At 55.6% G+C, this 24,621-nt stretch overlaps 10 protein-coding genes and 1 non-coding gene across 11 annotated transcripts; 2 read left to right on the top strand and 9 right to left on the bottom strand.

Moving 5' to 3' along the window:
• The first annotated feature begins 299 nt into the window (after window positions 1-299).
• On the top strand, window positions 300-1,831 carry L226DRAFT_477493 (uncharacterized protein). The gene is made up of 3 exons (XM_067676751.1): window positions 300-796; window positions 858-987; window positions 1,049-1,831. The coding sequence occupies exons 1-3, from the start codon at window positions 333-335 to the stop codon at window positions 1,667-1,669; spliced, it is 1,215 nt and encodes a 404-aa protein (XP_067541725.1). The 5' UTR covers window positions 300-332; the 3' UTR covers window positions 1,670-1,831.
• Window positions 1,832-2,644: 813 nt separating this feature from the next.
• L226DRAFT_453447 (uncharacterized protein) lies at window positions 2,645-4,164 on the bottom strand (the record flags this gene model as incomplete). Its single annotated transcript, XM_067675126.1, has 3 exons — window positions 2,645-3,325; window positions 3,383-3,628; window positions 3,703-4,164. The coding sequence occupies 3 exons, from the start codon at window positions 4,162-4,164 to the stop codon at window positions 2,645-2,647; spliced, it is 1,389 nt and encodes a 462-aa protein (XP_067541724.1).
• Window positions 4,165-4,856: 692 nt separating this feature from the next.
• On the bottom strand, window positions 4,857-5,614 carry L226DRAFT_549830 (60S ribosomal protein eL36; the record flags this gene model as incomplete). The annotated part of the gene is made up of 3 exons (XM_067682710.1): window positions 4,857-5,245; window positions 5,313-5,345; window positions 5,408-5,614. The coding sequence occupies 3 exons, from the start codon at window positions 5,612-5,614 to the stop codon at window positions 5,168-5,170; spliced, it is 318 nt and encodes a 105-aa protein (XP_067541723.1). The 3' UTR covers window positions 4,857-5,167.
• Window positions 5,615-5,763: 149 nt separating this feature from the next.
• On the bottom strand, window positions 5,764-7,648 carry L226DRAFT_529593 (uncharacterized protein). The gene is made up of 6 exons (XM_067679648.1): window positions 7,474-7,648; window positions 7,175-7,354; window positions 7,006-7,118; window positions 6,773-6,947; window positions 6,320-6,711; window positions 5,764-6,265 (listed from the first exon to the last, which is right to left on the bottom strand). The coding sequence occupies exons 1-6, from the start codon at window positions 7,601-7,603 to the stop codon at window positions 5,978-5,980; spliced, it is 1,278 nt and encodes a 425-aa protein (XP_067541722.1). The 5' UTR covers window positions 7,604-7,648; the 3' UTR covers window positions 5,764-5,977.
• A 420-nt stretch (window positions 7,649-8,068) lies between these two features.
• On the bottom strand, window positions 8,069-8,897 carry L226DRAFT_453036 (uncharacterized protein; the record flags this gene model as incomplete). Its single annotated transcript, XM_067675106.1, has 3 exons — window positions 8,069-8,483; window positions 8,538-8,722; window positions 8,772-8,897. The coding sequence occupies 3 exons, from the start codon at window positions 8,895-8,897 to the stop codon at window positions 8,069-8,071; spliced, it is 726 nt and encodes a 241-aa protein (XP_067541721.1).
• Window positions 8,898-10,022: 1,125 nt separating this feature from the next.
• On the top strand, window positions 10,023-13,477 carry L226DRAFT_542362 (uncharacterized protein; the record flags this gene model as incomplete). Its single annotated transcript, XM_067682120.1, has 19 exons — window positions 10,023-10,076; window positions 10,130-10,254; window positions 10,308-10,441; window positions 10,495-10,587; window positions 10,644-10,793; window positions 10,850-10,961; window positions 11,014-11,085; window positions 11,138-11,209; window positions 11,264-11,368; window positions 11,419-11,628; window positions 11,681-11,708; window positions 11,769-11,840; window positions 11,976-12,434; window positions 12,483-12,578; window positions 12,628-12,731; window positions 12,799-12,883; window positions 12,945-13,265; window positions 13,315-13,374; window positions 13,430-13,477. The coding sequence occupies 19 exons, from the start codon at window positions 10,023-10,025 to the stop codon at window positions 13,475-13,477; spliced, it is 2,400 nt and encodes a 799-aa protein (XP_067541720.1).
• A 153-nt stretch (window positions 13,478-13,630) lies between these two features.
• L226DRAFT_t21 lies at window positions 13,631-13,734 on the bottom strand. Its single transcript has one exon. It is a non-coding gene; the product is annotated as a tRNA-Val (tRNA).
• Window positions 13,687-14,430, bottom strand: L226DRAFT_499201 (uncharacterized protein). Its single transcript, XM_067677706.1, has 3 exons — window positions 14,268-14,430; window positions 14,083-14,209; window positions 13,687-14,032 (listed from the first exon to the last, which is right to left on the bottom strand). The coding sequence occupies exons 1-3, from the start codon at window positions 14,344-14,346 to the stop codon at window positions 13,795-13,797; spliced, it is 444 nt and encodes a 147-aa protein (XP_067541719.1). The 5' UTR covers window positions 14,347-14,430; the 3' UTR covers window positions 13,687-13,794.
• Window positions 14,431-14,509: 79 nt separating this feature from the next.
• L226DRAFT_499198 (mitochondrial carrier) lies at window positions 14,510-17,363 on the bottom strand. Its single transcript, XM_067677705.1, has 12 exons — window positions 16,693-17,363; window positions 16,551-16,640; window positions 16,292-16,498; window positions 16,016-16,237; window positions 15,724-15,965; window positions 15,565-15,670; window positions 15,491-15,516; window positions 15,330-15,434; window positions 15,250-15,272; window positions 14,910-15,198; window positions 14,788-14,840; window positions 14,510-14,725 (listed from the first exon to the last, which is right to left on the bottom strand). Exons 1-12 carry the CDS (start codon window positions 17,114-17,116, stop codon window positions 14,713-14,715), a joined length of 1,800 nt encoding a protein of 599 aa, XP_067541718.1. The 5' UTR covers window positions 17,117-17,363; the 3' UTR covers window positions 14,510-14,712.
• Window positions 17,364-17,610: 247 nt separating this feature from the next.
• Window positions 17,611-19,111, bottom strand: L226DRAFT_130724 (uncharacterized protein). The gene is made up of 5 exons (XM_067672260.1): window positions 18,720-19,111; window positions 18,487-18,663; window positions 18,273-18,395; window positions 18,102-18,203; window positions 17,611-18,036 (listed from the first exon to the last, which is right to left on the bottom strand). Exons 1-5 carry the CDS (start codon window positions 18,864-18,866, stop codon window positions 17,689-17,691), a joined length of 897 nt encoding a protein of 298 aa, XP_067541717.1. The 5' UTR covers window positions 18,867-19,111; the 3' UTR covers window positions 17,611-17,688.
• An 823-nt stretch (window positions 19,112-19,934) lies between these two features.
• L226DRAFT_499195 (argonaute-like protein) lies at window positions 19,935-24,007 on the bottom strand. Its single transcript, XM_067677704.1, has 18 exons — window positions 23,641-24,007; window positions 23,345-23,517; window positions 23,185-23,288; window positions 23,067-23,130; window positions 22,500-23,012; window positions 22,260-22,448; window positions 22,102-22,206; window positions 22,015-22,040; window positions 21,832-21,965; window positions 21,711-21,775; window positions 21,540-21,655; window positions 21,391-21,486; window positions 21,247-21,339; window positions 20,915-21,198; window positions 20,838-20,855; window positions 20,595-20,784; window positions 20,385-20,533; window positions 19,935-20,332 (listed from the first exon to the last, which is right to left on the bottom strand). The coding sequence occupies exons 1-18, from the start codon at window positions 23,879-23,881 to the stop codon at window positions 20,154-20,156; spliced, it is 2,739 nt and encodes a 912-aa protein (XP_067541716.1). The 5' UTR covers window positions 23,882-24,007; the 3' UTR covers window positions 19,935-20,153.
• Window positions 24,008-24,621: the final 614 nt, after the last annotated feature.

Raw genomic sequence — 24,621 nt, 5'->3', positions numbered from 1 at the left:
CGGTTCGACGTCAGCGTGTACTGAAACGGACTCGGCACGTCCGCCAGATGGTACGAATGTATGGAGGCCCAGACACAGATCGAGTTGGCTTGATACTCACTAGCCTGAGCATGCGTCTACGGTCTGGACGAGCTCGAGTACATAAGTGAGCGAGAAGCTATTTTGGTCGCCGGCGGCTGTGCGCGTGAGTGGGCGTCGGAGTCGCGGCAGGGCTCCCGAAGTTTGCATAATCTCATCATGTCCTCTCCCTCCGCGCACCACTTCTGCTGCTGCCAGCTGCAGGCTGCGCCCAACTCTAACGTGCGACGGTGCCTTTAGGCGAAATTCGCGACATGGCTGCTGGCGCGTACGCACTCACCCCTGATTCCGGCAGCAAGAGCACAGACAAGGACTCGAGCCGCACCGTCTCTGAATATGGCCAGATCCCGCCGCCTGCGCCCGCACGTCGTAGTGCGAGTTCGAGAAGAAGTGGCAGGAGCCTGCATCGAGGCCGTAGCGATGTCGGCTCCGTGCTCGCCCGCCATACGTCGGTGCTGGATGCAGAGGAGCTAGCGTCGATCGACCGACCCCCGAGCGAGGCAGAGAAAATCCCTCCTTCCAAGACGTACCGGCCGCTCTCGTTCCCGGTACTTGCTCTGCTCATGCCTGCGTCGATCTTTGGCGTACTCGTGCGGTTGGGTCTGCAAGCGATCACGACGTATGATGGGCAGAGCATATTCCCCCTGGCTTGGGCCCAGGGTGCTGGGTGCTTGATTATGGGCTTCGCGCTAGGTGTGAAGGAGCCCTTTGGTCAGTTGTGAGTAGCTATGTCGCATACATATTCTACCAATGAATGAACATATCAATGCTTCTCTCAGCTATGGGCCCCTGTACACCGCGATAACCACCGGATTTTGCGGTTCGTTAACCACGTTCTCGGGGTGGCAGCTCGACATCTTCGAGTCGTGGATCAACGGCACAGCCTCCCACCGCGATTGGTTCCGAGATGTAAGTTGCCCAAGACCCTTACGCATGCTGCACCGCGAACTGAAGCTCTTCGTGCCCACAGGCGATAGACGGCATCGGCAAGACCATCTTCACCCTAGCCATCTCCCTATCCGCCGTCTCTTTTGGTGCCCACCTCGCCGCCGTAGTAGGACCTTCGCTTCCCATCCTCCGCACACCTTCCCGACCCATACGCTATGCCCTCTCCGCGCTCGGCGTCCTCATCTACGCCGCAGCCTACCCCGCATACTTCGAGCTCCCCGCGCGCTACCGCCACGAAGTGACCGCCGCGCTGCTCTTCTCCTTCCCGGGCACGCTCTCGCGCTACCTCCTCTCCGTCTTCCTCAACCCCCGCCTCAAGCTCTTCCCGCTCGGCACCTTCGCCGCAAACACCCTGGGCACCGCGCTCCTCGGCACCTTCCAGGTCCTGCAGACCATCCAGGACCCTGGCCCGCTCAGCGCGAACGCGTGCGGGGTGCTGCGCGGGCTCTCGGACGGGTATTGCGGCTGCCTGACCACCGTCAGCACCTTCGCCGCCGAAGTCGATGCGCTCGATGGCTGGCGCGCGTGGATATACGTCTCGCTGAGCTGGCTGGTGAGCCAGGTTCTTCTCGCTGTGATCATCGGGCCTTCGATCGGGGCGGGTCATGTCAGTAGACAGTCTACATGTAGATACGATTTGTGATGATACTCTTGGGTCTGTACACTACGATGCTTCTCTTCCGCAACTTTGCTTGCTCAATTGACTTCCATTAATGTTTCCCTGGAGACAGACCGTTGGTCCGCACAACCTTCGCATGGTATTCGGTTTTTAGAGTTTATTCATTTACTTCTCGACAAACATGGTGCAACGGGTCCAGTATACTACAAGTCGAGTTCACTACAGAAACGGCCGCCGAACCCGTGCAACCAGAACCTCGTCCAGGTCTTTTCTGCCTCTTCCCGAAGATGCATGGACAGGTGACTAAAGGAATATGTACCGACGCGAACGTAGGGGCAAGCCGAGCAATCAAGAAACAAACAACTCATGAAAACAACACTGAATATGCATAGTGTCAACGCAATATGAAAGAATAAGGACAAGCAAAAGGAATAGTATGCAAACGAATGGGAAGGTGGCAGGAAAGGACGGACGAGACGCCTAGTGGCGGGGCTCGGGCCTGGTGGAATGTGAGGGCAGTAGTGCAGCGCAAGCGGAGCAGTGTCATGGCCGTATAAATATAACACCAAGGAGGAGCACTGTGCGGGCGAATTAGGATATCTGTAAGACAATGCTGGGGAATGTATGGTAGCAGGTACCGCGAGCGGGGACGGATAGGAAAGAGCAGATGCGAATGCGAATGCGTGGGGGGGACGATGACGCAGGTGGCAGCGGCCGCACTGCCGTTGCTCGGTAGCTGTGTGCGGTGTAAGGTCCAGACCTCGAGGAAAGCAGTGGTGTGTCGTCTAGTATGTCATTAGGGTAGAGTCGTCATTAGGTCGAGTCGTGAGCATGCCGTGGGTAGCCCGATGCGATGCGGTGCGTGGCGCAGATCTATATGCAGGAAAGCAGGGACGAGAGGATGTCTTGGACCGCGACGACAGAATAGAGTAGACTGTCGTCGGAGAAGGACGGCGAGGGGAAGGCATGAACCGGGGAGATAGGAGATCGACGGCCATGTCAAAGCGGAAGGCTCTCCTTCTCCCGGACGAGCGTCTCCAATTCCCTCTGGTCTGCCGACCGGGTTCGCGACCGTGATGAGGAACGAATGCGGGTCCTCCACTCCTTGACCCACGCCCACCGCGTCGCGCGCTCCTCTGCTGTGGCGGCGGGCTCCTCCACTGGCGTCTTCTGGGAGAGCCAGGCACGGAGTTGGTTCCTTCCGAGAATAGGCGCGAGCGAGAGGAAGGACAGGAGGGCAAGCTTGGTGACAATCTCCGGTGACGTCAGGATGGACTGCACCGACTGCGACGTCGGCCGTGGGTTGGTGGCCAAGGTTTGGAGAATGTCTCCGATTTGGCAGGTCACGGCCGTCCACGGGAGTGACCCAATCAAGGCACCGAGGAAGCAATCCCACACTGCAACTCCACAGACACCGCACGCGATGTTGATTCCCGACCATGGAACGATTCCAATAAGCCGGAGAATCGACAGGCGCACCCATGCCGCAGAACCGTCGGCTTTCGAGTCGTCTCCTTCCAGCACAGAGCGCGTCATCGCGAGAGGGCGCGGCATGAGGTGGGTCAGGAACGGCCCGAGAGGAGCAGCCAGCATACTTGCTGACAGCGACCCCAACGTCGTTAGTAACGTGAGGAGAACGACTGCGAGAGCCGGAGGGAAGAGTGCTCCTGACAGCACGTTCTATGTGACACAGGCGGTGTCAGCAATGAACGCATAGCAGCAGCAGAATGCACTTACAGCTAACACGCTCCCAGGTATTGACCAACTGTGCATCCAGATGGTGACCACGGAGATGACACCTACGACATGAGCGTTGGACAGTAATCCGCTCTGTGTGTAGCCATGGAGCTCTCTTCCGAGCTGGGCAAGATCGGGGAGAGTCCGCGGCCAAGACATGGTGATGGGAAGCGTTGACATGGATAGGACAACAAGCGCAGTCGACAATGGGAAGAGAATGAGCACGAAAAGCACCGGGGAATGCACCTATGGAAATTGGGCGACGCGTAGGGGAAGCGAATGAGAGCGCGATCACGCGAACGACACGAGAGAACACGTACTGATGGATGACCTTCCCACAGCTTGCCCTTCGCCTTGGGCTGCGGCTTCTCCGAGAAGATGGAGTCCCCAAAGTATGCACGGGTTGGGGACGCAGACATGGGAAGGATTGACGAATCATCCGTGCTCGCACGACTGTGAGTGGACGGTGTTGACGGAAAACTCTGGTCGGACGACAGGTGGAGGGAATGGGACCACCTGGAGAGTATGGATGCGAGCTGGGACTGTGGCGCGGGCTTCTCCCTGGGTGGAGGGATGTGGAGGGAGAGAACCGGGACGTCGGTGGACGTACGCGGCGTCGGAGGCATGGACGAGCACGGGTCTGAGGGCGTCGGGGGGACGGCTACGAGTGAGGAGGAGCGGCGGCGACCGAGGGTGGCAAGGGTCAACGGGGGGCGGACATTGGTGGAGGACGCGCGATGTCTGTTGGGCGGAGGAGCGGGCGGACAGAGGGAGGCGGACATGGCCAGAAAGCAGAGGAGGGGAGGTCGCCGGGCGCGAGGCTGACTGGGCTGAAATACATATGAGCGCCCGCTGTCGACGGCTTCTTTGATTTTCTGTTCTGCCCTCTAAGCGGCATCACCATTTGGGCAGTCCTCCCTCGGCCCGTCCCGGCGAGCGTACATGCTTACGTCCTCGCTCTTGCTCACCAGCCGGCTCCCTCCCCAGCCTTTCCGACAGCCCAGCCCAGCCCGTTCCCGACCTTTGCGCCTCCTCGTCATCTGCAGACTGCTGAGAGCCTTTTCTTCTCGTTGGGCCCTCCATGGGCCAGCAGTCGTCCGAGCTTCCCAGCTGTCCAAGTGTTTCAATCAACCGAGAAGCCGGTCCATGTCTGCGGCGTGCGCCCTCGGCACGCTTGCGAAACACCAGCCTCCGAAACCATCCTCTCCGATCGCATCCGATGCTCGTCATAGCTGGCCTCCATCAGCGCGGAACGGCGACCGTCGTGGATTGCAGTATTGTCAGTGAACATGGTTCCCTTCGTGGCGACATACCCGGCTGATGAACGAACGACTGCGTCCTGATTCGGCACAGCCGTCCTGGTCGGGTTAGTAACCACGAGGATAGAAGAATGTATGCCGCTGACTGAGAATCGATTACTGAGCACTCTACAAGTCCGGCTTCGGTCGGTCTGTCATGTATGTCAGTCGCAGACGGTCGCACGCGAGTCAGACGGCCAGTGCATCTGCCATCGGTGTCATCTGCATACCACAGAACAACGTCGAAACAGCAGTCCCCGAGACCGGGCACCGATCGGATGTCCTCAAGGAGATCGCAGCATGGACCTGTGAGACGCTGCGGACGAGGGGATGCGCGCATGGGGTCCGGCATTGTATAGTATCGCATAGAGTTACAACGAATGGCATAGCATCATGAAGTCGACGAGCCCAATCTGCCCCGGCATAGCGCAGCGTGGTGTTACGGAGCGGGTGATGTAAGAAGTGGTCTGCCCTGCTCTCCGTGCTTTTAGTGCGCTCTCCTGCTCTCCTGGATGATGGTGCTGAGCTCCTCGAGCTTGCGCTTGGAGCGGAGGAGCGTGCCCAGCTAGAACGCGTAAAATGAGTGCATAAGTATACTGACGACCCCGACCCGAGCATAGGCTGGTACTCACCCGCTTCTTCGTCAGCTTCCTCGCCTTCTTATCCTACAAGCGAGTCGGGACACCATTGAATCTCCGTGCAGGGAGTAAATTGAGAAGGGACGTACCTTCGAGTTCCTCAACAACTCCATAACCCGACGCTCGTAAGGGGAGAAACCAACGACCTCCCGGACAACAGAGCGCACGAACTTGGTGCGCGCAGACTGGATGCCCTTCCGCTGGCTCGGGCGGACGGTCTTAGCGATGGGGGTCGTGGGGTGGCCCTTGTTAAGACCGTGACGAAGGTCTGGTGGGTTCACGTACGATAAAAACATACAAGGATCATCAGCAACACTCAACAGGTCGTTCTGCGTGAACACTCACTGCTGCGGGCCATTTTCTTGAAGTCTTGAGGCTGCTGGTTGCTGTATGGGCTGTCGCAGACGGTGCAGTACAGTCGTGTCACACGTGACACTAGATGGGTGGCTGGCACTGCTATACAGTTACACGCTCAATCGGGACGAGATGTTCCCACGAACCATTTAGACGTGGACATGATGTTATCTAGTACAGAGTAGTGTACTGATTCTTGGCAGTCGGAAATGCTCTACGTAGCGACCACGAGGAAGGAAGAAACGCGGACAATCGGCGTACAGGGTTCAGTAAGTGAGGATATAATAAGTCAATATGCGGTCCAATCAGCAAACCTGCGCTCTAGCACTGGCACCCCTGGGGATCCACTGGCGCACAACGCGCAACTTCCCGCCAGATGGAGGTGGCGAAACGACGGCGCACTTGGCAGCCGCATCATCGCGAGGTGTTTGTGGGGGTGCAGTAGACGCCGGCGAATCCGGAGGGTTCGTCGGTGTTGGCGACCGCAACGCGGGGTCATGGAAGGAGTTCGACACGCTTCGTCCCTTCACCATCGAGTCGTTCGCTTCCTCCTCTTCCTCCTCTTCCTCTTCATCGTCATCATCTTGAGCATCCTGTGAAGTGGTCCGTGAGTGGGCGCTAGTAGTGTACCTCGAAGACCAACTTACGGGGTCAAAGTCCTCCATCGGCCGGTCTTCGTCTATTGGCTCCTCATCATCGTCGTAGTGGTCGTCATCGTCAATCCAGCGCCCTCGCCAGTCAACCAGATCGAGTTCATCAGCATTTACTGGACGAAGCCTCATCCATAGCATTCGCGGGCCACTCTTCGCCCTCTCGCTGACGCGGAACCCGTAGATTTTTGAAACGTACACCTTCCCTGCAGCGCGCTTCTGCCCGCCGTAAGGGTTCGGGTTGACAAACGCTGGTTGGTTGGAAGATGAGCTAGCTGACGAGCGCGGGGATGTTGAAGAAGGCGACGCAGGGTTCCAGAAGGGCGCAGGAGCGAGCTCTCGGTAGCTCTGGAAGAAGAGGTGTGCGAATGTCGTTCCAAAGAACGCGCCTAGAAGACACATCTTAGTTGGCCGGCGTGGGTATTATCGTTTATCGTGTGTTGCACGTACCATCGACGCCCTGGAACCTGCTGCTCGGTGGGGTATAGATATCGTTACAGTTCGGGCAGAAGAGCTTGACGGTGTCCATTCCGGGGAGATCGGAACGTCCGCACGGGACGACGTTGCAACCGTTGCAATACACACGGGGGCAGGAGCCAAAAACGCCAGCCTCGTACTTGTCAACCTGAGAAGAAACGCGTCCACGGACTGTAAAGAGAGGGTATATGATACTGAAGACTCACCATCGCTTGCAATCCTGCTCTCGTCAGGATGAAACGCTGATGGCAGAGCCCGTACAGTAGTTCAGCAGATGCTTCCACAATTGATACGTCGGGTATTTTGGATGTATCCTCATCTGCAACGATATATGTTACAGATATGCGGGAGGAACCAGTGGCTGATTCGTCGTACCTGGCTCCATATCCAGAACCATCTCCATCGCCTCCTTCCAGAATGGAACCATCACGTTCAATCCAGTGAGGTTGAAGTCGTCCTCAATGAACTCTTCCGCGACCTCGCAGAAGTACTCGTGTCCTGGGAGCGAGCAAAACCAGCTGATCCATGTCAAGGTCGAAGTAGGGGTCGAGGAGCCTAGTCAACACGCGCAAGTTCACAGATAGTTCGCGTAAAGCAGTACAAGACACGGACAGAGAGGATGGATGCTGCAGGTTAGAGCGATAATGAGGGTGATTAGGAGCGTGTATACGTACTGTAGCCCTCCTCCTGTTCGACGGCGTCTTCCATCTCCTCGTCTCCTTCGCCAGTGGCGCTGATCACCTCGTCATCCTGGAGGGATTGCTCACCCGTAGGTAGTGTGTTGTAATCGTTCCGACGAGACATGGAAGAGACCTTGGGCAGCCAGATGAGTGGAGAGAATGAAGGAAGGGTCGTCGTAGTGATTCGAAGTGCATGGCCGCCACGAGGTTGAAGCGCTTCTACCTATATATGGCAATTAGAGTCATAGCCGAAAACCACACTAGGACAAAATGACATACAACCACAACATTCGTATGCTACGTGTCTCTCCCTCTGCGTTCACTCAACTATAGCACCCGTTGCTTGAGATTGAATTTGGTGTAGCAGGCCCAATCCAGATAGAACGAAGATTATCATCGGAGGTCAGCCTGAGTAACGTATCCGATGAGAGGGCTGTATAGTAAGTAATTCGAGTAGACGTTAGTCGAGCGGAACAATATATGTAAGGAGCGTGTACTGTATGTTGTGGAACTAGTATGTAAAGGATCATCTCAAGGTATATAGTAGAGTACGTGGTATTCATGCGCTGGTTACGGCTGTTGGAACCTGCTACGCTGGCGTAGAAGGATCAGGAAGAGGCAGGCCAAACACTCTCTGGACAATGGCACCAAGTGCTTTGTCTCCCTTCACGCTGAATCCGCCTTTGCAAAACTGGCACGCGCCCTCCTCGTGCACCAGCTCTCTCGCCTGGCCGATCTTGACGAACATGGGTAGACCGGCCTCTTCCGCTTCCTGGAGGGTCAACGGTTGTTTCCGTGAGATTATCTCCATGTAGGTCGGAATGAGCTCGTTGGGCGGTAGATTGTAGCGAGTCCAGAAGAGGATCTTGCGAATCGGTGGGATGTACGAAGACCGCAATCGCGCAAGAGCGAACTCGCGGAGGTAGTCTACTTGCCAGCGGTCCGCCTGCTCGAAGATGGACATCCACTCGTCGACAGTGGTTATGGGGCAGGTTGCGAGCACTCTGAAGGTATTGAGGGTAAGCAATGCGAAAGGATGCTAATGATGAGTTACTGACGGTGGGTAGAGGAGCCACAGGAGTCGCGTAAAGTCGATGGCTTCGATGCCGGACAAGATTATGGGATTGTCCTCGGCAAGTCCCTCTGTCGAACCCTCAGGCTGCGGGACTGTGAACAACTCTCGGAAAACTGGCGAATGTCTCTCCAAGAGCGACCGATGTAGCTTGTACAGCGTGTCCTCTACCTATCAACAATGTCAGTGCGAAATGTCTACGTCAGGCCAAGTGACGTACACGTATAACTATGTTTCCATCGTCAAAGTAGTAATCACGGTGTCGTTGCGCTCTGCAAGGACCTTCCCATGCGGGAGTGGCACGAGGAGATCGGTTGGGGAGACTCCGCATAGGCCTTGCGCCCATCTTCTCATTTCCTGAGAGACTCACGGCACTCTGCTGAGTAGCCGGTGGTGGCGGGACTATGCCAGGCATCGAAGGTCACTGAGGCGGTTTGCTGGTCGGCGTGGTGGCTGGTGATACTGTGTATATCGTGCTGGGATAGCGTGAAATCGAGGTGATGGAGATTGCAGTTGGTTGTTGTAAGAGATCTAGCTCTAGAAAAATTGGCCCAAGTGGCTCAACCACATATAGGGGAGGCAAGGAGTGGTGGCCGGTTCGAAAGGACAAGCGAACAGAAACGGCTAGAGTGACGCGAGGTCACGTGTGCGTGTCGCGTAACCGACGCGGCGCGCTTTGGCGTCTTCCCCGGGCTCTTGTATCTCTACCACTACCTGCCTCGACCGTCCACTGTCGGCCAGCATGAACGGCAGTTTTCTGCGCAAGACGTTGTTTTCAACACTCGAAACTGGAGTCGACAACCCTCAAGGCCGACCCGGGACCTCACCGTCAAACACGGAAGACGCGAGAACGCATCCTGGACACTATATGCAGTCATCTAGGGAACCTCTGATTCGTCAACAGCAACCTCAAGGCGATGCTGTATCTGGAGATCAAGGCCTACTTGCTGACTCGGTGTTCCTCGATCCTGTGCAGCGTGCTCGGCAATCCCGTTCACAACGCAGTCGTCTCACCGTCGGTTCTAGATTCTTGTCTCCACAGGCACACGACAACGAAAACCAGAACGATGGATCTGCGGCTTTCTCGATGTCTCATGGTGAACGTTCGCTCGGGCAACTACGGGTCTCTGCTGGAGTTTTTCCACCAGGTGCTGCGCTGGATCGTTCGCCGCATGTCTCTGAACGCCCCAAGCTACGCCCATTTTCGCAGAGCAAGCCTGCGAAGAGCCTCCGGCAACGCCTGGAACCAGGTAGCTGCGCAAGGAGGGCATATCTGGCCGCACGCTGATACACCGTCGCAGAAGAATCTCATGACCCGCCGCCGTACTTTGCTGTGCAACCTGCTGGAGACTCTGCTCTAGGACCTGCCTATACTGTGCCGCAGAACGATGAAATGGCTCCTCGTCCCCACTCAAGAAGTGTATCTGTGTTAAGCTCCGCCGGAAGACAAGAAGATGACATCTCCACTATCATGATGCGCGGTGCGACCGATTTGAGGAACGCGAAGTTCGAGACCGAGGAACAGGTGCGTACCATCGCTGTCTAGACTGTGTATATGCGCGCATATAGTTGCTCCAGCGTCGAGAAATTGCATTTCTGCAAGAGCAATTGGAGTGCTCACGGAAGGAGAAGAGCGATCTGGTCCAACGACTCAAGGCCGTGAAGGATGCAGCCAAGCAGAGTCTGCAATCCAGCTCCAAGAGGCGAGTCTAGTTACATCTCTAAAGTGCCCGATCTCAGACTGCATATATGCTAGCCTAGAGACACTACGCGTTACGATCAACGACCTCAAGAGTCAATCTGAAACTTCATTCGGCATGACGAGCGATATTCGCACCTCCCTTGCAGATGTCCAAGAGCTACGTGACACGATCTCGCAAACAATTAAGAGCATGTCATTCGCAATGCTCTTTTCATTCCGTCCTGCTGACGTTGGAACCTAGGCATAGAACCTCACCTGGAACATGGTGAACGTTGGGAAAAGTCTATGGAGGCGAAGAATCTCATGAACGAGCTCGAGCTCGAGTGTTCTAGAAGTACGTGAACTAACACTCGTCCGACACGCGCCTCGTTCTGATATGATCGCTCGCAGGCCAACAGGTCGCGGATATTCTTCGTGATCGTCTGCAGTCTGTCGGGGGAGAGCTTATAGAAGCAAAGAGTCGCGTCTCGGAACTCGAGGACGCACATGCGGAAGAACGGTCAACGCTTTGTAAGGCAAATGCTACAATCGCTAGCATGAGTATGTTTCACAGTTGCTCCTATGTTCCAGAATAAGTACTGACCATGAAACGTCAGCCGAGGAGATCTCGTCGATAGCCGCCTGTTTGAAGAAACAGCAAGCAGATCTGCACGTCGCCCTCATCACTGCTGCCGATTTCGAGGCGAAGTTCGTCTCTGCAACAGAGAGGTGTGTGCTACGGCGGGCGCTTTGAATAATGATATTCACATCTTCCGTACAGAATCGAGGAACTCCGTGCACAGATCTCTCAGAAGAACGGCGAATTGGACGCATTGAACACCGTTCGAGCCGAGTGAGTGGTTTGATGGCGATCATCTGCTCGTTCTCACTTGAGGCTGTACAAGAAACGAGAGATTACAACACGTCATTGAGGAGAAAGAGAGTTATATCTCGTCACTACATTCTCTTGAGACTGAGTAGGTCGCATATTTCATTGGGCATGTCTACATGACCCCGTACGCGACACATAGCATCACGGCACTCAAGGCGACCCTCGCCGAACGGGAGAACAAGATCTCGAGATTGACAGCACATGGTGCAAGCAAGGATGCGCAAATCTCGGAGTACACATCAAGGTGGGACGCAGTGCCCGTGAAAGTATATGCGACGCTGATTCGAGTCGTAGAATTGGAAGTCTAGACATAGAGCTTGCGGAAGCCAACGAGGTTATTCAGCGGTTGCAAAACGAGCTAGGCACGAGTACTGTCCGGGTGGAAGTAGCTTCGAACGACAACGACAAGTTGATGAACGAACAGCAAGCGCTCCATGAGAAGATCCAGGAGTTAAGTGTCGCACTGGACCAGGCTCGTCGAGAGGGGGAAGCTCATGCGAAAGAGTACGTTCTCACTTCGCTACTCGTACTACTCCCGACCCATAACTACTGCCAGTCTTCTACAATCCAATGCGCGCTGTCAAGTACGTCTTTCCCTGCACCACTTAGCCGCTGACACGAAACCAGAACTCCCGTATCTTCAGGCTCTCGAAGAACGGTTCGAGGATCAATCTGTCACTCTTAGACTGACTCGTGATTTGGTCGGTGACGTCCAGGTAGGACAATTCCCCATATGCGAAGGGGAGACATTACTCATTTTGCGTTGTAGGAGCGTTTACTAGCTGCAGAAACATCTCATGCAGTATGTCTGTTCAATCCTTCGAATCCTTCATGATACTGATTTCTGACAGAAAAATATGGCGGAAGCTACTGCGAAGCTGCAATGCGAGATCTCTGTTCTACAAGAGCAGAAGCTAGGTTTGCAATCTACCATGGACGTCATGCAAGAAGCTCTTAGACGGGAGGAAGCGTCTGCGCGCGCTATCCAGAATGAACATGCGGATAGGCTCAGGCAACAGGAATCTATGTCTAACGCACGCCTGGAGGCGGAAGCGCAACGTTCCGAGCAATTGGCCCGAGATCTCGAGCAAGCCCGAGCTCGATCCAACTCTGCCGAGAAACGCATCGAGGGGCTCGAAGATGATCTTCGCGACTTGCGTGACCAGCTTCGAGTCGCTCTCTTGCCTTCGCCGGAGACCGAAACGGAATTGCGCACTCTGAGGGGTCGAGTCGCTGCACTCGAGGCCGCTGAGATGAAGAGCACCTTGCGGGCCAAGACGATTGATGCAAGGTACCGAGTCGGAGACCTGGTAAGTTGTAGTGCTTGCGCGATTGAAATAGCACTCATACAGCGATAGAATGACGAGGAGAAGACATTCGTCAATACCCTGATTCAGACTTCGCAAGCCATCCACGAGCAGGAACTGGTTGCTAATCGCAATGAACTGCGCCGCGTATGTGGTCGGAATGGTGGCCTCAGTAAGACGTTCTGACGTCCAGCAGCGCGACAACGCCCTGAAGGAAATGCGGTCTAAGGTCCATCTGTTGGAGTCCACCTTAGCGAAACACCTCAAGGCACAGGTCACCTTCCCTGCTCTCGAAACACCGTATTCCTTCGCTCACACGCCATGTGATACAGAAGGCAAAGGCGGCTTCCGCTGCTCAAGATAACAGGTCCATGATTGACCCTGCAGCATGGATGTCGCAGTCTGGGCAGAGTAGCTCTCCGGTACAGGCTCCTGATAGGGATGGGGCAACGGTGCGTGCCGTCTCTAGTTCTGTGCAGCAGCATCAAGAGGCCCTTCTGACGACGGGCACAGTCGACTAACGTTGATCAGGCTGTTTCCTCCAAGCGTGTGCCAGCAATGAGCCCAGCTGCTCCAGCTGCATTGGTCCACAGCCCTGTCGCGCAGGTCACACTGGCCAAGGACGTTGTCAACGCGGGTGGCCAAGCGGCCGCAAAGCCGAAGTTCAGCAGACTCGCGACCGACTGTTCAGACGAAATTCTCGACTTTGACGATGACCCGACCGTAGTTCGCAAACCGACTCCGCCTTCTTCCCTTGGCAAGAGGAACAAGCCCGATTCCCGCTCCCCAAAGCTTGCTCCAGATCAAGGTGCTCCCAAGCCCTACAAACGTTTGGTAAATCCGTTCGTCGTGCTTGATGGATCTATACACTCATGTGCAGCAGAGAGCATCCACCCGCAGGACGGAGGCTCCGGAGACGGATGCAGGTGCAGGCTCGAAGAAGGTGCGGCTCTGATTGAGGGAGACTTCGTGACTCTGATTCGAGACACTTCATGCAGCTCCTTCAGCCCAGCAGCTCCAAGAACAGAGCTCGCAAACGTCGCTAGCGTGAGTCAACGGTGCCCCGAGGTCCTATCTTGTTCGTCCTGGCATTCACGACGAGGTTCCCTCTGCTCTTACTTTTCTCGTATCAACCATGTAACATCATAGCACAAGGAATTTTACGGATTTCTGGACCTCTCAGATGGTGGCTAAAAGGTTGAGTCGGCCCAGGTTCGAACTGAGGACCTTCTGTGCACTCAAGGGCAAACCTTGGAGGAGAGCAATGTTAGACAGATGCGATAACCAACTACGCCACCGACCCATTTGCCGCTTATACATCAGTGTCATTCCGTACAGCAAATGTCGACATGGTAAAACCCATCTACAAGTACACCCCCTCTGCATCTTCTCCACTAGTATTCTCGGGCTGCGGACTACTCGTCACAGGTCTTCCAAGACCCGCCGCTGTAGCGTTCATCTGCCCATCGGATCTTGTACCACGAGCGGGCTGCGGTCGACGGTCTGTGGTTTCTTGTATAAGACCGTAGTGGGCACTCATTCGTACACCTTTCTCGTTCAGCACTATCTGTAACATAGCAACCCTCTCGTTCTGGGACCCACTACAGGGCTCCATCAGCATGCAGTGATTTATAGAAGCTTTTCAACGTACATGACCACTTCGTTCTCCTCGAACGCTTCAGTGAGATCCGGATCACCCGGAGAAGTGGTGAGAGCCTCCTTGAGCTCCTCTTGTGTCCTCCGCAAATGGGTCAAGGAGTTCTGCAGACGCGTGATCTCTGCAAACATGCGGGTGAGGTTTGCCGAGCTTGTATATGCCGTAAAAACAATAGCGACCTTCCGTGATGATGGGCACCGCCAGTTGCCTTGCTTCCTCCAGCGTGAACGGTTGGGGGTATCGTGGTGTGTATTCCATAGCAACCGCAGTGCAGAATATTGGTCTCGAACAAGATAGTCGAGCGTGCAGACTAGGTGTACGGTGGCAGCAGTACTGGAGTCTGTACACACTGCAAGCCACTGTAAGACTGACGTAGGTCTGGTGGATTATGTAACCAGTGTACGCATGTGTACGGCAGTTTCCCGATCCATCAGGCGTGCTCTCTCTCGCTACGTCGAGCACGACACAGTCGCAGGCAGTCGCAGGGGTACGGTATCTATATTAGTGTATTGCGGGGTAATGTGCGGGGTAGAGGATACAAATGCGCGGTACTCGGGATGATAATAAGCAACGGCCTCTAAATGTCATGGTCCGAACAGAACGACAGCAAGGTGATGAAAGCAACTACACGCCCAACCTGTGATGCCGCGCCAATAAGCCTCACCAGATGCGAGTGTAGAAGAAATCTGGGGCACTCACTTTGATTTGCTTGATTCATACACAACATACGATATAGACACAGCAGGGACCACCTGAAGTTTTCCAGGGGGGCGAGAACGTTCAGCAAGCAGGTTTGACGCGCACGGCGAACACGATCGCACCTTCGCTAGTGTAGGTAATAGGCCACGATAGAACCCGCGCCAGCCGTCGCGCGCATACGTCTTCTGTACGACGTCTAGGATACCGGTATATCGCTCTGGATGTCCGGACGAGCCGGATGCCTGCAGTCGTGTTCGGACAAGATTGAGGGGGTATACGCTTGTAGCTCCGACACTCCCTGAAACGCTGCCAAACGCGAGGAGGGCGAGAACACCGGGTTCGTCCTTGTGTGTTGATCGGAGGTATGCGAGCTTGAGCGCCTCAAAGGTGCTCATGTCAATCGCGGAATATCTACAAAGGGTTAGCTTCCATGTTGTAGCTACACAAATGCAGCCATCTCACGGGAAAACGCCGATAAGGCCAATCTGGTGCAGCACGACGTCAATGAGTCGACCTGATACCTGGCAAACCGAAAAACGTACCGTCAAACCCCTGTAGAACGCTCGTATCCCACCAAGCTGCCATACTCGGTGGGCTGCTTCGCGGAGCGAACGTCGTGGTCCCCCGGCACTACTCATCATTTGCGTCTAGGCAAACGGCCCGTGTCAGCAAGCGTCCACCACGCAACATCTACCCTTCACACCTTCAGCGTCTCTATCGGATAGATAGCTAGAGGAACGTCAACGTCTGTGAATGGAGGGCGATGATGTCACTCACTGAGTTGGCTGGTGATGCCACCCATTCCTCCAGAGAGGAACCGACTCACGCCGCTGATGTCCCGCGGATCATCCACCTTGTCCACATACTGGGCAAACATGCGTTTCTACAGAGGCAGAGGGTTGGAGACAGAACGAACAAAAAACGCGAATTACTGACAGATGATTCGTATGAAAGGAACTTGATGGCAGACTCCGGCAGGATCTTTGCCACCGAGAGACCGTTTCCTGTCCAGAAGGCAAGTACACCGCCTTCGGCGTATATTCGAGCAATGGCACCGCCTATTGCTTTCAGTCCACGAACGGGAGCCTGTGATGTTAGAGAGGTACCGCCGAGCTCCGGTGGTCGCGTTATCAAGAAGATTTTCAGCCTGTCAAAAGGCGCAGTACACGTTCGTGAAACTGCAAAATGTGAGTATCGCGCAGTATGATCTGTCCCTGAAGTTATTCACCTGCCCCTGCAATACCACCAGCAAGGAGGAACTTGACTGCGGTCGAGCCCCCTAACCAGCTGTGATGTGGCTCTTCTTCGTATTCCTCGAAGTCGCCATCATCGTCTTCCTCGTCTTCGTACGGCAGATTGTGGTCCACGGGTATCGCCTGGGCTTCCTTTGACGAGGAAGCGATCGGAGGCTGTCCCAACGACAAGTCTTCCGCGCTCAGCGTCACATCACCTTGAGGGGATATAGCGGTTAGACGGACGCAACACCGGTGATGAACTGCCTTACCTTCCATATTTACGCGGGCAGGGCCTCTTCCGTCATCGCCCATAAACTTCTTGACCTTGTAGTACCGGAAGATCTCTTCCGGTGACGCTTTTCGAGGAAGCAGGAGCAAGAAGTCTCGGAACTCCTTGAAGCTGACAGCGCGCGAGTGCGGCGAGGAGGTGAGGAAAGTGATGAATTCGGACAGTGTGGAAGGAGAAAGGTCGATCCCTAGCAGCGGTTTAGCACGTACTCTCCTCGCTAGTACCGAAGACCGACATACCAGCTCTCGACAGCGCGTGTTCGAGTTCGTCCGCTTCAAGATGGCCATTCCCGTCGAGGTCCAGTTCGTCGTGGAAGATATGCCACAGCTCTGCGCGCGGCGCTCAGCCACACCCGGTCACCAGTAGCACCGACGGACGTACCAGCCTCCTTCGCATCTGCATATGCCTCGAACTCGGGCCATGAAACGCGGCTTGAGAACGGTCCATGTGTGTGCACACCGCACCGCCCGAGTAGTTCATCCTCGTACATCACGTCCAGCTGCCGTGCGCTCTCCGCGGTAAGGTCCCCGTCGCTCTTGACAGGGTACGCCCGCGCGATCGCCTCCTGGTCCACACCATAGCCAGCGTCACGATTGGGTAGCTTGGACCATAGCGCACGCAAACGTTCCCTCCGTTCTTCTTCGCCTTCACGGGCGCGGAACTCGTACAGGTTGTGTGGGATGGACGGCAACGGCGGCGGGTCGGAACGTAGTCGGGGGATGAATGGCGGAGGGCGCGCGCCCGAGAGTGTCTCTTCGTATATTTGGCGGGCAGAGGGCCTGCCTTGATTGTCCTGGACCCCCATCCGTGGGCAGAGTGTCGCTGGTCAGGCTAAGGTAGCCGGCGCGAGAGATGGCAGAAAGACGCGTCAAGGCCTGAGGCGTCCGAGTTCGGGAGATGTTCAGAGAAGCAGTGTGTCCCGGTCTCCGAGGTATTAGGCAGAGGAGATGAATCAATATCAAAGCATAGCAGAGAACAGACCAGATGCTGTACTGGCCCGCGCGAAACGGGTAGAGGGAGAGAGCGTGTGCTGTGTGGAGTTGGCCCAAGCCGTGATGATTGCACACCCGCGCGCTCGCACTGCTCGTGCGTCACCTTCATTGACGCACCTCGGTCACCAAGTCGCCCACGCTCATTGGCTGCAAAAACCTATATGCATTTCCGGTTGCTGGCCTACCAAGTTCAAGTACATTCAAGCAAGATCATCATGAAGGGGCAGTAAGTATGTAAAAGTACAGCTAGCTAGTACGCTACATGTTCATATCAAAGTCATAAATCGCAAGAACCGAAGGAGAGATAACGATAGCATGCCAGAGTACTTCGTGGCCGTCGAGGCCGCAGTCGCGCCATATCCGAGATCCTATGCTTGAGCCTTGATCAGTATTTCGAGCTATGGGTCATCTTTGCCCGCAGACGAAGACCCAGAGATTTCAGAGCACACCACACGCCACGGCACATATGGCACGTAAATTGCGACTGCCCCGCGGACGACCGGTTGCCTGTCGACGTCGAGACGCCACTGCGACGGCTGCCAGTGGCACGGGGGGACCCGTGTCCGCGCCGTTTGTACGGGTCGTTTTCGGAGAGAGAAAGGATATGACTTCGTGACGCTTGAGAGTGCAAGGTCACAGAAACATCAGGCGCAAGCCTGCTAGGCCAGCTGGTAAGCACGGACGGACACGGCGTAGTGTCGCGCTGCTCCGACAACATAACCCCCTGGTCCAGCTGCACAGACCAATCAGCAATCAGCACGACCGCCTCGCAACAGAGCCGCATGTATCGATGCTCACAGTATGTGTTTGGCTCTCAGAGCTCGACCTAGAATGATGGCCGCCGACCGACCTCAGTCTTGGGTGTTGAGCGGGAAGAGGGGGCGTAGGTGGGCGATAAATCTGATCCAGGAGGCAGATTGACGGATCAGCAAGATATTACCTCAGAATTAAACATCGCGCACTACACACCTTCGGAAGCGACTTCTGGCTTGCCCTTTTGGTAATGACCGGTGTCGCTTGTAGGCGATTCTCCGCTCGCTCTACGCACTCGATCTGCTCCTGGATATCGCTGTGCGGCGGCGGTACAGGGAGCTGCAGGGAACGGCGCGGACGCCAGCTGTGAGTGCAACGCTCATGGCCGTGCGCGATGAAGAGATGCGCATGTCGAAGGGGCAATGCCTACCGTGTCCTCCACCTGGTCAAACAACTCCTCTACCAGTGTAATGGCCAACGACTCCCGTCGACTGGCGACATCCGACGCGTCGTCCTTGGGAGGAACCGGAGGCGGTGCGACATAGACGGCACATCGCCGCTCCTTCTTGAGCGCATGCTCCATGGTCTCGCGCCAGTCGGTGGGGAGCTACGTCAGGCAAAGTCAACTATGGCGCCGCAACGCAGAAGTGGCGAGCGGCTCACTGGGGGCATATCCTTGTTGATGTTGATGGTCAGCGACAGCCTGCGAAGACCGCGTGAAGGGTACGACGATGCCGTGGAACACTCGGGAGACAGTCGGGGAGGGGGTTTGCGCCAACCCATATTGCGACGGCCAGATCGGGGAGCCATGTGAGAAGGGAGTCGGCGGCGATGGTAGTGAGTCGTCGTTGCTGTAGAACCCCTCGCTGTCTCAAGCGAGGCGTAAGAGGTGGAGAGGTGGGGGGGTAGGAGCTAAGGCAACCGCAGGCACAGTACAGACCGGCTATTTAACTGAGATGGAGCAGCAAAGCTCTCCGATGCTCGCTAAGCTAAAAGGTCCAAGCAGGGCAAGGATGTGACGACATCCGAAAGAAGAGCACGAGAGGAGCCTCGAGACACTCCTCCCACAATGCTATCCTATCCGGATCGTCCGGAGCACAATCACCCACAGCACTCACAGCACTCACAACAACCACCACACAGGGCCGGACCCCTGCGGCAGGAGTCAGAGTGGGAATGCACCGTGTCGAGCGTCCGGAGATGAGAGGTCCTGGTCATCGAGGTGGGACTGGGGGCCAAGCGGGGGACTCCATTCAGTCCAGCTCGCCCGAGAGCGCTGGCTGCCTCACGGATTCCATGAGATGATCCTTACGGCTAGCCAGAAGAGGGCAATTGTGTATCTGCAGTGCGGGTCGTTCCAGAGCACGTCATGGTCAACACATGCTGGACCACCCACCTGCCCGGGCTACATGCCTGCCCGCACGGGGGCAATGGGCATATTCCTCCAGCAAGCAAATATGCAACCGACGGCATGCTGGCAGATATCGGTCCAATTTCTCCCCTGGCGAGAAGTCCCAGCATGCTGCTCGAAGGGGTCGAAGCTGCAAGGCCAACGTAAAGGACAGAGTGACGGAGTTGAACGTTAACACTGTTCAAGAACAAACCTGGCTCGTTGACGCACGCCCGCCAGTGTGGGCGATCCAACACGTGTCCGCGTCTCATCCGCATTCGGCCAAGACGGTTGGTTGTACGAAGCGCCTGGGCAGCCAGCTCCGATGGTTCCTCGGAAGGCCAACACAGGAGTGGGACTACAACTCCGCGAAATTCATATCACTGCATCGATTGTGGTCCGCGCTTCCTGTACACAGCTCTCCGCGGATGGAATAGTCACCATAGCATCTCCCCCCGGGACCGGGTCCGCAGTGCACACAGCCCATATCTCGGACACAATAATATCATACGCATTACAACATACACCGCATGGGGTATTCATACAGAGACAATGGAACATGGCATAAGGATGACGTGCAAGATGGGAGGACGGAGACATAGCAAGACGGGATAGGTAGCGAGGCGGGCATTACAGACAGACAACACAACGACGTAGTCCTTCAGTGTTCAGCCGACCATTCTCGGTATTCCGGAAGGTGCGGACCTCTAGGAGAAGTACATCAACTTGCGGATGTTCGTGTGGAGAGGCTTGAAGCCGGCGCGGAACACTTCGAGCTGGTGCGAAGCCTCCCGGGAGTCGAGCTGGGTGCCTGAGTCCGTCAGGTCCATCTGCTCGCTGCCAGGATCGTAGTGGTTCTTCGCCCGACCACAGACAATATCCGCATCTAAACGATGTAACTTTAGAGAGGCTTTCCGGTAGCGTTTCCAGGTACTCACAATAGACCGGGGCCGGGATCGAAACCGAGCGGGTGGAACGGGCGTAGACGTGGCAAAGGGCGAATGAGAGCGCTTGCAGGCTGTCCGGCGTGAAGTTGTTCTCGTCGTAGAGGACATTGTAGTGAGCCGGGCGGGAGGTACCCAGCAGCGTGTCTAACCGAAGAGAAATAGTCAGTCTACAGAATGAGGCGAGTTTAGTGGAGTACTTATCCACTATGACTCTGGAGGTAGAAGTCGAACTCCGTGGGATGAGTGATGTCGCGATCGACCACCGTTCCAGCAGGGCAGTTGCCACTACGATCGCCTTCGGTGCTGTTTTTGGGGAAGAAACGGACATGGTGGCGCTTCCCAACTACGATCATGGTAATCTTAGCATCGATCCCTTGCTTCGCGCACGCCCCTGTTAAGCCAACTTAGCTCTCATCAGCATGAACGAAAAGAAATTTCACCCACTCTTCAACTGTGGCAGCTCTGGGCAATCACAACAGATCAGCCTCGACAGGACGTCATACCTTGATGAGAGGACTCACCGACATCGAGCACATGCTGGAATTGGCCTTCGGACACACCGTCACGGTAGAAGATGATACGCTTAGGTTTGGGAATTGACCTTTTCTCCGCGAGCGTGCGGTACTGTTGGTACATCCGGAGTATGCCATCGGCCATGTCCTCGAGGTCGTCGATCATTTCCTGGCGAGAGGTCTGCACGCGGCAATCCGCCACGTACTTCGCCGTGTCTGAGTCGACGTTTCCTACGAGAGCAGTGAAGGAAGGACGGCCCGTAGCCCCAGGGGCGGGGTGGATGACGTCGGCGCTGCACGGTGTCAATACTTATCGCGCCGAAAGGTCTGAAGACACGCACCCCATGACGATGGTTGGGTTGTGAGGGTCAGTTAGGACAGGGACAGACCGTGCATCGGGTACGGTGTTGATACCTCCCAGCTTGACGTTGATTCTACCCGAACTATTCAGAACGCAGACCAGCCAAGTACATAAGTCCACTTACTTCAAACAAACGTTTGCGAAGTATTGGGGCTTCGCGCGCGAACACTTGGAGCTCTTCAGGCATTGCGTAGCAACTCCTTGAGTACAGTCGCCGAAGCTGGAAACACACGTTATCACACATGCGGGGAGGATCAGTTGAGGTCCACTCACTGCTTGATGGCTTGATACATGTCAGTAGAAGCCTCGGGTAGAACAACAACGATCAGGTCGGGACCACCCGTGTTGTTGTTCTTCCGATAGCAGTCACCACCGATCTGTTTCAATTGCTATGAAGGCCGTCAACAATCTAAGCGGATCAAGCAGAAAGGCAGGTCCGCTTACATCTCCGATACGTGCGTTCGACTGGCGGTAGGCAACAATGGGGTCCTTCTCGTGCACTTGAATGCCTACCTCAAGGGGCTCAACATAGGGTGAGAGGCCTCAAAAGACCCAGAAGACGTACCAACAGCAGCGAAAGCATCCAGGAAACTCTTCACCATCTCTTTGGCAATCTCCTGTCTGAAGCGTGCCTCACGCTCATAAATCACAACTATCCAACGCTTGATCTGCGCAGGACGGTAGAATCGCTTGTCGATCCTAACAAGGTGTGAGCTGAAGATAACAAGACATAACCCGAACATCTTACATATTCCAGGCACCGTCACGTGGTTTCTGCGCAAGGAAATGAGCATTGAGTACACAGTATCTTGGGCGAGAGCAGGAGAAGACTCACGATGGTCGGCTGCCGACTGCCCGTGCCATACTGCAAGGTGGGAGGATCCAAGACACGTGCTTGAAGCGACTGCGGTTCGTTCTGTGACATGTGCATCCCGAAGTGCTAGAGAACGGTGTAAATGACTACAGACAGTACCAAGCACTAGCTTGACCTACCCTCACATACTCGGACTGTCCATACGACAGCACACCCAGGCCATTGCGGATGCTGTTAAGGCGATCTTGGGGACGTTTGGTCGCGAAGTCGAGGACATCCTTTGTCTTCTCAGACGGGACTTGCTTCCGCATGATTTGACCTTCTGGGATCGTGCAACACTCCATGGGAATGATGGCACCGGAACCAACCTTTCATCTAAATCAGCAGGGTTCTTTTTAACAACGCGAGGCGATAGGTACCTCTAAGCAGACAACGTCCGGGAACTGCAACTTGTAGTTGTGCATCCTCTCAAAATATTCGGCGACGCTCAAGGTGACGCCGTCCCGCATCGTGAACTTGAGTTGGCTGGCGCCAGCCGTCGTAAGCTTTTTCACCACACGGGCTGGTCGACGTCCAGTCTGGGCTTGACCGGGAATCTGGACGTCGACGCGGACGCCAGAAAGGAACCTCTGTAGTTTGATGCGTTCGCGGTCTGGAAACCCATACCTTGGCGCGAGGACGTTCGGCTTGTCGCGGGGGCGTCCAATGAACTCGAGCGAGACGTCGATCACCTTGCCGGGTTTGTACATCGCCCCCGTACTGATGTCCACGTTGATGAGCATGCGCCCGATGGCTGGGCGTGCAGATTGGAAGTATCCGCGCCACAGGACGATACCTCCGCCTAGATCCTTTTGTTCACGGTTGGTGAAGAAGGAGCGAACATTGAAGGGGTATTTGAGCGACGGTTCCATGCGGATGACGACGTTCAGAGCCTGCATGAGAGTGTCAGTGCTCAAGAGCCAAAAGTGCATATACTCGGCACTCACGGTGATCGCTGTCAGTACGGTGTTGTCGTGGGATTGCTTCCCTTGAAGGAAGCGTCGCAACACCCTGTATAACAGCTCAGGATGCATAGAGGAAAGCCGATAGCTCGAGGTGACATACTCGGGGTTGATAGTCGCCACATGGGTCAGTTTGACCTTGTACAACTTTGGGCCTCGCCCACCCTCGCCCGCGTCGCCGGGAGAGTCGGTCAAAGGGAAACTGAACTGTTGGGGAGTTGATCAGGCAAAGAAAGGGCTGATATGACGCATAACAACTATACCTCTTGCGTGCCCGAGGGGCCGAACGGGAGCTCACGGGCGGCAAAGAGGTTCTTGCGTCCGTCATATACAGCGCGAGGAGTGAAAACCTGTGGCGCGACCTCTGTCTGAAGTCGCTTGATGATCTCCATGTTGAGACGAGCGGGAAGAGTCTTCTCCGAGGGGGAGATGACTGCCGAGGGCGTCACATGAGAAATAAGACTGCAAATGGCTAGAAAGATCACATACCGACTAGAAGCAGTGTCAGGTCGCGTTCGAACGCGTCAACTATCACAAGGACGAGGAGGAGTAGACGTACTATCATAATGGTGGATGTTCTCTTCGGGGATGGAGACCTCGAAGTGATTGGTGAAGACGGACAAGCTGCGACCACTCGAACCGAATGCGGGGCGTTTGACACCAATGGTGGTGATATGAGAGCCCGCGTCGGGAAGCCCGACTTTGAAACCAGCGGGTCCACCGCCTCGAGCGGGGCCGCCACCGCGACCGCCACCCCTTACGACACCGGTACCGCGAGCAGCGCCGCGAGGAGGAGCCATACTGAGAGAAGCTGAGGAGGATTCGGGAAGCGTAGGGGGAGGGGACAAGTAATGAGAAGGAAAGAAGATGGGGGGGACGACAGGGAACGAAGCTGGTATTTATGGAGGCAGTACGCTTTGTCGACTGTAATGGATCGATAGATCTGAAAGAGCGTGACCGTGCAGCTACCGCAATAGGCTTTGTTGTAGCCTGTTGACGCGTCGCGTCTCTATTGTCGCGTCGTGCGCTCTTTGCGCCGACGTCATTGCTGGGACCCGTCGCTTTGCCCGCTTTGGCCACTGCGCGCCCTCCCGATCGTCACATCCAACGTGTTTGCAGCTTTCTTGGTCGTCCAGCACGCAAGCCCGTTGTCTGCGCGGGCACCGACGCGTGACTCTACTTCTCACGCCCGTCGTCAAGCCGTCTTCTGCAGCCTCTATCGTCCTCAATCAGCCTCTTCTGCTTCTTGCAATGTCCACGCTATCACCTCTTGACACGCCACAACAGCCTTGCACCGCGACGCTTTGTCCAACGTTTTCGCGGTGATTCTGAGCCGGGTTTGCTGCCCCCGGAAGCAGCTAAAGCAGCCATGGGAGCCTCTCAGCTCTGAGCGTTTGCAAATGAATTACACTGTCGCTTTTTCTTCCTGCGCTCGATAGAGCCGTTCTGCCCTTTCCGTAGCACTCTCTATGTCCTGATGCTACAGATCCTACAGTGCTTTACAAAACTGTTTCCAGAAATTGTGCTCTGGCGCTATTTT

The sequence above is a fragment of the Lentinus tigrinus genome (genome assembly GCF_003813185.1).
Source record: "Lentinus tigrinus ALCF2SS1-7 unplaced genomic scaffold L226scaffold_2, whole genome shotgun sequence".
Classification (NCBI taxonomy): domain Eukaryota; kingdom Fungi; phylum Basidiomycota; class Agaricomycetes; order Polyporales; family Polyporaceae; genus Lentinus; species Lentinus tigrinus.
This window is presented reverse-complemented; position numbering and strand designations above follow the sequence as displayed.